Source organism: Arctopsyche grandis, chromosome 13 (assembly GCF_051622035.1).
Source record: "Arctopsyche grandis isolate Sample6627 chromosome 13, ASM5162203v2, whole genome shotgun sequence".
Taxonomy (NCBI): Eukaryota; Metazoa; Arthropoda; class Insecta; order Trichoptera; family Hydropsychidae; genus Arctopsyche; species Arctopsyche grandis.
Window position 1 is genome coordinate 6535029 of NC_135367.1, and position 13124 is coordinate 6548152.

The 13124-nt window shown below is 40.4% G+C and overlaps 2 protein-coding genes across 2 annotated transcripts in view; both read right to left on the reverse strand.

Moving 5' to 3' along the window:
* kkv (hyaluronan synthase-like protein kkv) overlaps positions 1–2403 on the reverse strand; it is a 55457-nt gene extending 53054 nt beyond the window's left edge. Inside the window, exon 1 of the mRNA XM_077444908.1 lies at positions 2074–2403. The gene's annotated coding sequence lies outside the window, so the exon portion shown is untranslated. The remainder of the gene's footprint in view (positions 1–2073) is intronic.
* Positions 1–10154, reverse strand: part of LOC143921341 (uncharacterized) — a 658293-nt gene extending 648139 nt beyond the window's left edge. Inside the window, exon 1 of the mRNA XM_077444590.1 lies at positions 3212–10154. Within this exon, the coding sequence (XP_077300716.1) occupies positions 4483–8658 (4176 nt within the window). The 5' untranslated portion in view covers positions 8659–10154 and the 3' untranslated portion in view covers positions 3212–4482. The remainder of the gene's footprint in view (positions 1–3211) is intronic.
* Positions 10155–13124: the final 2970 nt, after the last annotated feature.

A 13124-nucleotide genomic window follows, 5' to 3' on the forward strand; every position in this document is an offset into this window, starting at 1 on the left:
CTATTAGGGCTTGCGCCCCATGAGGCTGGGCCCCCCGGGCCCCCTTCGGGGCCCCACGGGGCTGCGCCCCTTGTGGCGCCCCCTTTTGAGCCCCATGGGGCTGCGCCCCATGAGGCTGGGCCCCCTGGGCCCCCTTCGGGGCCCCACGGGGCTGCGCCCCTTGTGGCGCCCCCTTTTGAGCCTCATGGGGCTGCGCCCCATGAGGCTGGGCCCCCCGGGCCCCCTTCGGGGCCCCACGGGGCTGCGCCCCTTGTGGCGCCCCCTTTTGAGCCCCATGGGGCTGCGCCCCATGAGGCTGGGCCCCCCGCGCCCCCTTCGGGGCTTCACGGGGCTGCGCCCCTTGTGGCACCCCCTTTTGAGCCCCATGGGGCTGCGCCCCATGAGGCTGGGCCCCCCGGGGCCCCTTCGGGGCCCCACGGGGCTGCGCCCCTTGTGGCGCCCCCTTTTGAGCCCCATGGGGCTGCGCCCCATGAGGCTCGGCCCCCCGGGCCCCCTTCGGGGCCCCACGGGGCCCCACGGGGCTGTGCCCCTGTTGGCGCCCCCTTTTGAGCCCCATGGGGCTGCGCCCCATGAGGCTGGGGCCCCACGGGGCTGTGCCCCTTGTGGCGCCCCCTTTTGAGCCCCATGGGGCTGCGCCCCATGAGGCTGGGCCTCCCGGGCCCCCTTCGGGGCCCCACGGGGCTGCGCCCCTTGTGGCGCCCCCTTTTGAGCCCCATGGGGCTGCGCCCCATGAGGCTGGGGCCCCACGGGGCTGCGCCCCCCGGGCCCCCTTCGGGGCTGCGCCCCTTGTGGCGCCCCTGGCGGGGCCCCATGAAGCTACTCGCCTTGCGCCCCCGCGGGGGTGAATCCATTGAAACGAAAAAAACAAATCGGCGCCCATGGATCGAAAAAAAAAAATCGAATCACGTGTTCGATGACGTCACCGATCTACGGACGACGAAGACGACGACGACCAAGGATATTTACATATTTACATACATACAAAGTCTCTTTCCAAATTATAGATTAGATAATACATTATAAATATATGTACATATAAGAGCCGGGACTATAATAAGTATTTCTTGGGCAAAAATAAGATATTACACATAAAACACTTAATTTGATGTATGACTTGTATAATACTTTAAAAACATCATCTAATATATAATTTCAAATGAGACTTTGTATGTATGTAATTTTTGATTCGTAGAATACGTGACGTTCGAAAAAATAAAATTTTCTATGAAGACGATATCGATAACGTTTTCGATTCTGATTCCGATTTCCGATTCCTATTTCAGTTCCGATTTCATTTCCAATTCCGAATTCAGTTCCAATTCCAGATTCTAATTTCATTCCGATTCCAGATTTCTTTTTCAGTTCCGGTTCCGGATTTTTTTTTCATTTCCAGATCCGGATTCTTGTTTCAGTTCCGGATCCCGATTCCTTTTTTAGAATGTTTACTATAAGATTAGCCATGTTTAAGTGGTTTATATTACAAATACCGAGCGAAGTCGAGTAAAACGACTAGTATTATATAATATCTAAAATATGAGTTAGCATATATTAATATTGGAATATCAGAAATAAAATATTATTCTCATTCAATATGTTCAATTAAAAAAGTATAAGCCGCAGACGAAAAAAAATTCGGATGTTTAAGAAGCCTGGTGTAGAATGAGCTCAATAGGCCTCTGTTCGAAGAAGAGTATCATAAAAAATACAGTTTTTCATCTAAGCATTACAGACAACAATTGTGATTCAATATTGCAATATTGTCATATTATTTTCGGCAATAATTAATTATTTTCAAAACTTACGAAAGGGTACGGAAATTTTGGATTTTTAAAGAGAGGTAGCGCTACTTTTTGTGCGCACAGGAGCGCCGCTACATTTAAGCATTTAATTCGGTTTAAATTTTAGATTAAAAAATATGGAATGATCATTCGCTTCACCTAATGCCGAGAGCCTGATCACGCATTTCAAGGATAAACGCCAAAGCATATGCAATAAAAAAACACACACACACACACACACACACCCAAACACTTTGGCATAGCACATTTGAACAAAGATAGCAAAATTCCTCACCGTTGTTGTTGAGCACAATGTTTTTAGTCACGATTTTGGTCTCGACTGATTTCGCCACTTTGGCGAACTTTCACCGACTGCTCGGTAGCACGGCAGAATTCTCAATCAGCACCACTACTGATAACACTGATTAAGTTCTAAGACACTGTCACTGATCGCGGGGGTGTTTTATAACGCATCTTCAAACGGTTGCTACAACAAACAGCTGTAACTAACCCTATACATGGACTGGCGCTCGTTTCGCACACAAGCCTTTCACTTCGAGTGTGAAATACGAGATTGGAGGCCTCGGAGTAGACGATCGCGCGAGACGACCTCACGCTGACAACTGGTCGTTGGGTGTTGAGGATTCTTTGGCGCAAGAAGTAGGCGAGTGGTAAACCTCACCGGTGGCATATGCAGGTGGGCGCAAGCTTCTGCCATACCGATGATTACTACTATGTGTGCTCGTCATCGATTATATTGTTGGGTAAGACAATGCAGATCGAATGATCCATGCCAACGTTCCAAAGATGATGCTGATCACGAGCAGAAGAGCTATCGTAAGGTTTCTATTTAAGTTCCTACGTGCATATATTTTTGATTATTCAAACTATTGTTACGTAGCGGGGGGTGGAGGATCCAAGTAAAAGGCCAAAGTCGTGTCACGGCATTTATTGATGATTAAGGAGATACACACACTGGCAGTGCTCCGTCCAGAATGTCTAGATATCGCCTAAGTACCGCCTTATAAGGGGCAGGTCTCTCAGGGCATCCGGCTACTTCCCTATTGTTTAGGCATGTACCCGGATATGTATTCCCACGACACCCAGTCCCACGGTATCGGTCACTTCTGCGAAGGGCCACTTCGGTGGTCATTGTTTAGCCAACATGCACTTAGAGTCTAAAGGTAATCCTTGAAACCAATTATAACGGTCACACAGTCTCTGGGATGCTACTCGGCCTAATCCGATTGCACTTACTCGGCCTAATCCCAGTGTACGTAACACTATTGTTACGTACGCCGCGGATTAAGCGAATAGAATCCCAGAGACTATGTGACCGTTCAACGGATATCTGTTATCGGGTTAACTAAGTGCTCGTACTTACTTCCAAGGATTGTATCTGGACTCTAAGTGCATTTAGGCTAAACAATGACCGTTGGAAAAGACTTCGATAATGGTTTGATGTAGTTTATTGAAATGTAAAATTTGCACGTGGTGGGCCAGCGGAGCGTACGGAACACAAGCTGTCCGTACGCCGTCTACTCGGTGACTCTGTCGACCGTCGCGTATTTCCGCTTGGGCCGACACTAATGCCAACTCGTCAATAATGCCAATCGACAATCAGTTAATAAGACTGTTTGCCACACGTCATTACAAAAGTCGGAACATAGTCCCACATAGGAAAACTGTTGAACAATACAGTTATTCTACAGAGTTACAGCATTACTGACGAGTCGTTTACAATAAATCATAGCTCTTAAAATAATTAAATAGAGGGTGAATAATGAAACCTTTGCCTCATCCAGTGTGAGGATAAAATCAATTTATTGGTTCAGTAATATTTCAACTTATAGGTATACCTCTGGTGAATGTTGTTTCTATTTACATTAAAATTTTTGAAATCTCCTTTGAAGCTGTGAATAAGCATTACAAGATAAGTTTACTTTAAAGAAGAGAGAGTGGACTGTATATGGTTTAAAACTTAAGCATTCCTCATCTTGATGTTAACTTAGACAATACAATGTTGACACTGTTACAGTTGTCAAGACAGATCAGCTATTACCGATCAACTAAACTTGATTAGTGAGTGTAATGCTCCTAAGTTAACTTGATTTCATCAACAAGTAGCACAAACATTGCTAAATTAAAAGTAAATTGGAAAGTCATTCATTCATTCCTACAAGCAGGAAATGAAGGCGAACTATGATTATAGATGTCTCTACGTTAAACATCGAAATGTTCAGTATTATAATATTTACTTATTCTATGATTCACATAAATACTATAAACAGTAAGAGTTAACTTATGTTTTCATAACAAGAAACATAAGACCTGCGGATGACTCCCGGCAGGTTATAATTAAGTAGACATGAAATAATTTAAGATGCTCCATTAAGTGTGGCTTGGAGACTAACATTAACAAATCATGAATCTAATTTTAACTGTCAAATTTAAACAGTTTATTTTAAACTCGGATATAATCCTTCCGAGTGATGACATGAGACAAGTCTTATATTATAAAGACAAAATGATTAGATTAAATTCGGAGATATATACTGCCGAATGTTAAAATGAAAATAGCTTAAATTATACACACAACACAATTAAAGTGAATTACGGAGTACTACTATTAACATTGAATGATTTAAACTCATGATTACATCTAATAAGTAATATGAGTTGGGGGTAGTGTCTTCGGGTTAAACTAAGCTACCGAAGTTGACGGAATTGAAGCTGCTGTTTCTCCTCCCTCTTGCTGATCTTCCTTCCTGTCAAGTGGTCCTTGTGGTAGAATCGGCAATGGCGCCACTAGATGACTGGACCGACGAAACTCTCCGCTGGCAGTAAAGACGTCGACGACTCGAACTCTGCCATCTGGTCCGGGATACAATTTAGTGACTCGACCCAAGACCCATCGGGTTGGCAGCATGTGTTCCTCCTTTAACAGGACCATTTGACCCACACTCAGATTGTTGCTCGAGTCCTTCTTCCATTTGTGTCGTAACTGCAAAGAATGTAAATATTCCGCCGACCAACGTTTCCAAAATGCTGCTGTGGTCAATTGTATCTGAAGCAGATTGGCATGGACATTAGTGTTATATTTAACCTCCATTGGAAGAGCGAGTAAGGATCTGCCAATTAAGAAATGTCCAGGTGTGAGGGGTAAAAGGTCTAGTGGATCCGAAGACAAGGGACTAAGAGGACGGGAATTCAGGCAAGCTTCTATTTGAGTCAATACCGTACAAAATGATTCGAAATTTAAGGTGGTGGCCTTTAACACCTTGTTTAAATGAATCTTCATGGATTTAACCGCTGCTTCCCACAGCCCTCCCATGTGAGGCGCCCTTGGCGGGTTAAACTTCCAACGAATCCCTTCGGAGGCTACATACCGTAGTAGCTTCTCCTCATGAGGACGTTCGTAAATTAATTTTACTAAATTAACGAGTTCACGACTTGCACCGACAAAATTAGTAGCATTGTCGGAATATATCGTATTGGGCCTGCCACGTCTGGCTACGAATCTTCTTAAACAATTTAAGAAATTTGAACTCGTTAAGTCTCCGACAAGTTCCAAGTGAACTGCCTTACTGGAAAAACACACAAAGACACAAACGTAACCCTTAATTATCTTAGAATTCTTATTGCAACCACTCTTCACAGGAAAAGGTCCTGCGAAATCTATCCCCACATGACTGAAAGGAAAATTCGCAGTGGTACGTTCAAGCGGGAGTAATCCCATTAATCTATTGTGTGACAGTGGTTTATTTCTGAAACAAATGACACATGAACGCACCACTCCTTTGACAGTATTATGTCCGGCCAATGGCCAATAGGTCTGCCGCAATAACGACAGTAAGGCTTGAGTACCCAAGTGAATATATCTCAAGTGCGCATCTCGGACAATCATGTGTGTAAGTTTATGCTTATTTGACAAGATAATGGGTGACGTTGATAGAGTTGTTCCCAGAGGAAGTCTACTTCCAACACAAATTAAATTCTCGTGGAATAGAGGGGACAATTTAGCTAATTTACTGCTACTGGGAATTGGATGTCCCTTGCTCAGCAAACGATATTCCAATGGAAATGATTCCATTTGCGATAACCTTATCAAATTATTTAAAGCATCTTTTAATTCTAAAGCGGACGGTTCGTTATTTTCTTTAACGTTTAATTGTTTATTCCTTAGTGGCCGACGAACATATGATAAAACTCGAAGGAGTCTTGGAAGATGAGAATATTTATCTATCCAATTATTTTCCCTCACAAGGGTAGCGTTAGTGACTACCCTTCTCTCTGGAAGATCTATTGTGATCTCAGGAGGTCTTCGAGGCCATCGTGATTCGTCTAATTTCAACCAACTAGGGCCGTCCCACCATAACGAATTATGATTTAATTGTACATTTTTGTTTTTCTCTGCTATTTGAATCTGTCGGTACATCTGCTTAATATCCGCAGTAATCACGTATTTATGGAGTCGAAAGTTGAGTAGTAAACTTAACAAATCTGATTGGACACTAGGTCCCACCATCAAAATATTATTTAGTGAGATATTGGACGTTGTCTTTGCGGACGCATCAAAAACTACACGATATTTAGTGGTAAGGCTAGACTCCTTAACCACGACGTGATGAGGTAAATAACAATGAACCTCATGTGCCTCCGGAGGTTCACACTCTGACATATGTCCTAAATTTATGTACTCTTCTAAAACTTTATTGTATTCCATTTTTAAATTATTATTGGCTAAAAAACGTCTTTCCAAAGTTTTGTGTCTTTTCTCCGCAATGTGCAATGAACTTCCTAATACTACCGGGGAATTTTTATATGGTAAAGCTACACAAAATCTACCGTTTTTATCTCGTGATGTGTGTGCTTGGAAATGTTCCTCACATCTTTTCTCCTCAAGAGATTGATGTTTTACCATAGGAACCTGGTCTATCATCCAAAAGTTTTGAATGTGACTGTCTAATTGACTTAAGCCTATGTGGCTCTTCCCTGGAGCATTATTTACTTCGGGATATGGACCAACTATTGTCCATCCGAATTCGGTATCCTTTAAGATAGGCATACCTTTTCCTAACTGGATGGTTCCTGCTTTCATAGCATGAACGCAAATCTCGGCGCCGAGCAATAAATCGATTGGCGTCGGTTTATTCCAAAGGGGATCTGATAACTTGATTCCCGCTGGTATTGAAATTAACTGTTGATCCAGTTTCACAGTTGGAATTTCGCCAGTAATTTCTGGTAATACCAAACACAACACTTTGGTTGAGTAATTAGTGGTTGAAGACCTTATGGTCACCTTGGTGATGTGACGAATGCTACTTTCTTGATTAGCGATACCTACAATTTTTTGAGAGATTTTCTCTAATTTGAAGTTATTCTTCTTAGCGAAAGATGTGGTAACATAGTTGACTTGTGAGCCGGAATCTAATAATGTGCGACCCTTAACGACCGTTCCATTGGACGTTATAATGTCTACTTGTACCGTCGGTAAAATTATCTCCCTTTGAGAGAAATGAGTAGAATGAGCATTAATTGACTTCCTTCCCGTATTATTGGAACTAAATGTATCGTCCTGATGCAACAAAGTGTGATGGTTTTGTTTGCACCTTAAGCAATTATAGTTAGACTTGCAATTTGTTATCTTATGCGATGAATTTAAACATTTAAAACACATGTTATTAGATTTAACGAATTCATTTCTTTCCATACTGGATTTTGCTTTGAATTTATCACATTTGCCTATGAAATGATTATTTCGACAGAATGCGCATGCGTTTACCTTACTTGATGGGTTTTTGTTCGCGACATGAGTTCTCATGATTCTTTGACGACTATGAGGGAATTCCTTCACCGTAGTTACAGATGCAGTAGATTGTAATACATTACATCTATTCTGCAAGAATGTCTCTAAACTTTCATATGGTGGCATTTCTCTGCTAACCAGCGATATTTCCCAGTCTCTTACTATATTAAAAGGTAATTTCCTTAGAACTAAACATGTTACCCATGGATCTAAAATTTCTCTCGCGTAACCCAACGATTCAATGTTTTTAATACACACTGTTACCTGATTCAATAGATTTCTCAATTCGATATGTGATTCTCTTGTGATTAATTTTAAGTCACAAAGTGAATTAATCCTAGTTTTGAGATTAAGTCTTGGTAAATTATATTGCTTGTCTAAAATACTCCAAGCTATTTCGTAATTGTCTGAGCTAATATCTAAACCTGATACAGCTGCCAAAGCGGGACCGATTAAGGATTGATGCAAATATTGCAATTTCGTGACATTCGAATATTCCGTTTTGTTTCCTATTATATTCTTAAAAGCTTGTTGAAACGATTGCCATTCAGATGGATCTCCCTGAAATGTGGGAATGGTTAACGTCGGTAACTTATCTCTAGCAAATTTAATTGTTGCTTGCTCTACCTTTAGTTTACTATCTTGAAAGGATTGGAAATCTAATGCTGCTTTAAGATTTTTAACTGTTATTGTAATTGCATCGTACTCTTCGTCTATTTTGGCCGCTTTCGATATGTCTGTAAGGTTATCTAAATACTCGTAATGGAGTTTTCGGACATAATCGTATGCTTCTTTAATGGTTTGATACTGTCCTTCATCTAATTCGGAGGATTTATCTATTTTTCCTTTTAGTCTTTGTACCGCGCCTGAATACCTTAATTCTATTGACGTCATTATAACTTCTACTTTATTTTCCTTCGCTAATATTTCTATCGATTGAGTCTGACTTCGAGTCTGATGTATTCTAGAGCTTGACCTGTCTCTAATAGGTTCTACGTCCCTAGTTGGATTTCGACCTTTATGCGACTTGGAAGTCGAAGCTTCTATTTCCTCGTTTTCAGCACTTGACATTTGTTTCAGAAAGTTGCACTATTTCGTCTCATAAATACAGTTGTTCTCTACTATAGCTGTCAATTGAACTATTCGTAGAGATAAGGTAATAATATTCAATGATTAACCGTGAATCTTAATATTCTACTTTAACTATTATCACCAGAATCTATCCAACATATTTTGGAAGAAATTACAACCCTAAATTGGTGGGTGCTTGATTTAAACCACTTTGGGGCTACAAGTCTTGTGATTTATTTTAAATCACCACTGTTTCATCACACATTATGAAACAAAGAGATCTACCGATATGCATATACCGGTATGTACTTGGTTTAAGCCACTTTGGGGCTACAAGTATAATTCCACATTTATCGTGGAAGGGGGGGGGGGGAAGGAGGGTGTTTCTACACACATTAAGAAACAAAGATCTACCGATATGAATATACCGGTATGTACTTGGTTTAAGCCACTTTGGGGCTACAAGTATAATTCCACATTTATCGTGGAAGGGGGGGGGGGGGAGGGTGTTTCTACACACATTAAGAAACAAAGATCTACCGATATGCATATACCGGTATGTACTTGGTTTAAGCCACTTTGGGGCTACAAGTATAATTCCACATTTATCGTGGAAGGGGGGGGGGGGGAGGAGGGTGTTTCTACACACATTAAGAAACAAAGATCTACCGATATGAATATACCGGTATGTACTTGGTTTAAGCCACTTTGGGGCTACAAGTATAATTCCACATTTATCGTGGAAGGGGGGGGGGGGGAGGGTGTTTCTACACACATTAAGAAACAAAGATCTACCGATATGAATATACCGGTATGTACTTGGTTTAAGCCACTTTGGGGCTACAAGTATAATTCCCCACGTGCTTTGCTAATTTTACACTACATCTGATTTTACACTTTTAATACGAAATTCGATGCGACCGATGAAACATTCCTTCGTAGCGCGATATTATTTTATACAATTGCGTTAATTAATTGTTATACTTTAAAACATATTTTAAAACTGACCTACCCACATGATTGCCTTTTGAACAGATTGCCTGAGATTGAATACATTCACTTACTTGAATATCCTTTACGATGTTTATGTGATCGTTCCGATAATTTTGGATTACCTCTGTGTCCCATGCGTCTTTGTAGGTTATGTTTTTATTTATATATTTTCTGCGTCAATCACGCGGTCATGTACCTCTGTACATCAATCAATATATTGCTGAAATAGAAGCAAACATGTTATTAGTATTGGAAAGGTATGGATAGTAACAAAGGAACGATACCGATTTCTTAATTGACATCCATTTTTTCTCGACCACGTTTTTTCCTATTGGTTTGTCCGTTTGGTGTTGTGGCCTAGGTTACTGGTGTCCGGTTCGAAGTGACCATCATGGAAAAGACTTCGATAATGGTTTGATGTAGTTTATTGAAATGTAAAATTTGCACGTGGTGGGCCAGCGGAGCGTACGGAACACAAGCTGTCCGTACGCCGTCTACTCGGTGACTCTGTCGACCGTCGCGTATTTCCGCTTGGGCCGACACTAATGCCAACTCGTCAATAATGCCAATCGACAATCAGTTAATAAGACTGTTTGCCACACGTCATTACAAAAGTCGGAACAACCGTTATTAGTTATTTCTCAGAGTCGGTACGGGGAGACCCAATGTCGTGGAAATACATATCAAAATACGTGACTATACAACAGGTAAACAGATTAGGCGTCCTGAGAGATCTACCCTTTATAAGGCGGTACGTAGGCGATATCATGTCATTCTGGACTGAGCACTGACAATGCGTGTATCTCCTTAATCATCAATAAATGCTGTGATACGACTGTTGGCCTTTTACTTGGATCTTCCACCCACCCCTACGTAACACTATTATATAATAAAATCTCCTAAAACTTAAAGAATCATTTCATATGCAGCAGCATGGTCTAGTGGTAAGTGTTGGTAAGTGTCACGAGTTCGCTTCCCACTGGGTTCTCGTTGCTGGCCAGACCTTGGGTTGTCAAGGTCGGTCGTTTCATATCAGAATTTGACAATTTTTCTGATTTGAAACGATTCCTGTAAAATTGGCTTTCTTATCCAATTTTCTATTGCGAAAAAAAACCTTGAGTTATTATTAACTCTTAAGTTTCGCCAGATTTTCTCCATAGATGTCCCTATGGATGATTATTGAAATATAAATATTTCGTATCGTTACATAATAAATAATGTTATTATTCGTATTGTTTACGATGTTTAGAATACTGTATGACCATAGATGTCAGATGTTATTTCGATTTGTTTGTATTTAATAATATATGTATGTATTATATGATGTATCAATTCTTAATCTGTTTAGCACATTCGCCGATTTGGAGTAATCTGTTAGGCGAATATGCATGATTAATTGAAAAGTAAAAATAAAAAAAATATTGAACGAATTGTTGTTGAAAAATGTGCCTTCTTTAGTAAATTTGTAAAATTTATTCTTAGCTATTTGGGTTGCATAGATTTGATTTCTCTGTAATCTTCCATTGTGGGAAGTTTTAGCCATGAGTCAAATCCAGGCGCGTAACTACTATGTCGCAGGGGTATGCGGTGCATGCGGGCTATTAAGGTTTTTAAATAAAAACACTAGACATTTTTTAAACGAAAATCTTGGAAGTCAAGTTATAACTTTGTTAAGAAGTGATTTTAATGCAAAAATGTCTATTAAACAGTTTTCAGATTTGTTAATTTCAAAATATAATTCTATGGAAAGTGAATTCGCTGAAGTGTTCACGACCTTTTTGCTATTTTTCACTTTGCCAGTCACTATCGCTAGTGTTGAACAAACTTTAATTTGCATCAAACCACACCGTCATTTCATTATTTATCCCCCATAGTCTCATAAGTAGACACCGGGTAGTCACAGTGCTTTTTCTAGGAATCGGGGCGGTTTAGTTATATTTACATACAAAGCTAGAGTCCAAAAAAAAAAAAACAATACACAGCACGCTCTGGGTCCGTTTTTTTCAAGACGGCACCTTGGTTATGGGCCTTTACTCATAAGATAGTGTTACGTACGCCGTGGATTGAGCGAATTGTACTTAGACCAACGGATATCTGTTATCGGTTAACTAAATGCATGCACTTACTTCCAAAGATTATATCTGGACTCTAAGTGCATTTAGGCTAAACAATGACCGTTATTAGTTATTTCTCAGAATCGGGATGGGAAGACCCAATCTCTTGGAAATACATATCCGAATACGTGACTATACAACAGGTAAACAGATTAGTCGTCCTGAGAGATCTACCCTTTATAAGGCGGTACGTAGGCGATATAATTCATTCTGGACGGAGCAGTGACAGTGCGTGTATCTCCTTAATCATCAATAAATGCTGTGAAACGACTGTTGGCTTTTACTTGGATCCTCCACCCACCCCTACGCAACAATAGTATATACAGTCCCTGACCAGAATATTACGCCACCCCTCTCGAGATGCGTTTGGGTAAATTTGTCACGGTCGTAAATAACTCATTATGGGAACTTTTGGCCTCATTTTTTTTGTGATCTTATCCTTAAATGCAACTCTATTCACTAGCAAAAAATATCGGTGGATTATCCCTCAAAAGGTCTTCAAAAACAAAAGAAAGATGTTTGAAATCGGTTTGCGTCTGAATTTTGTTCAATATTGACGTGCGTTTCCGTTAAAATCATTCATTATTTTGTGAAAAGCACTGTGTTTTTTTCCCTTTTACTGCAACTTTATCATATTTCTAAGGTAAGTTGGTATATAATATCTCGAAATTTTACTTTGTTTTATGATTTAAATTGCGTGTAAAACTTTTATTGGATTTTTTTAGATGGGTAGAAAATCAGATCTTTCTAAAGAAAAAATTGCAAGCATTACATCATTATTAAATACAGGAAATTTTTCTCAAAACAAAATCGCGACAATGGAGGGTGCTAGTAGGGCGTCTATTAGAAAAATAAAACAAAATCTGGAGACTGATTGCGACCCCACACTCAATCGGCGAGCTAATAGTGGTACTAAAAAAAAATTTGGCCCTCGTGTGGATCGAAAAATCGCCAGGCTTGTTTCCAAGAATCGATTTAATACAAAAAATATTCAACAACAATTAAAGGACGAAAACGTGAAATATCTACGTCAACAGTACGACGTCGTTTATATTAATATTCTGGTCAGGGACTGTATGTTACGGTTCAAGTGTACATTTCGTTTGTTCATGAACATACTAGTTTGTTCGGTAAACGTATTATTGCGCAAATTGCAATCGCGCGCACGACAATCGTTGCCACAAAAATCGCGAATACGGAATATCTGGCACTCGAGTTCTCGTTAGTACAATATCACCGAACCAGTTTGTTCATACAGAAACAAATCTGGAAAAAAAATTGACAAACAAATCCGTCGATTCATGAACAAACTATTAGGCATAATTTTAAGTACATTTTCTCAATCGTTTGTCCTCCATG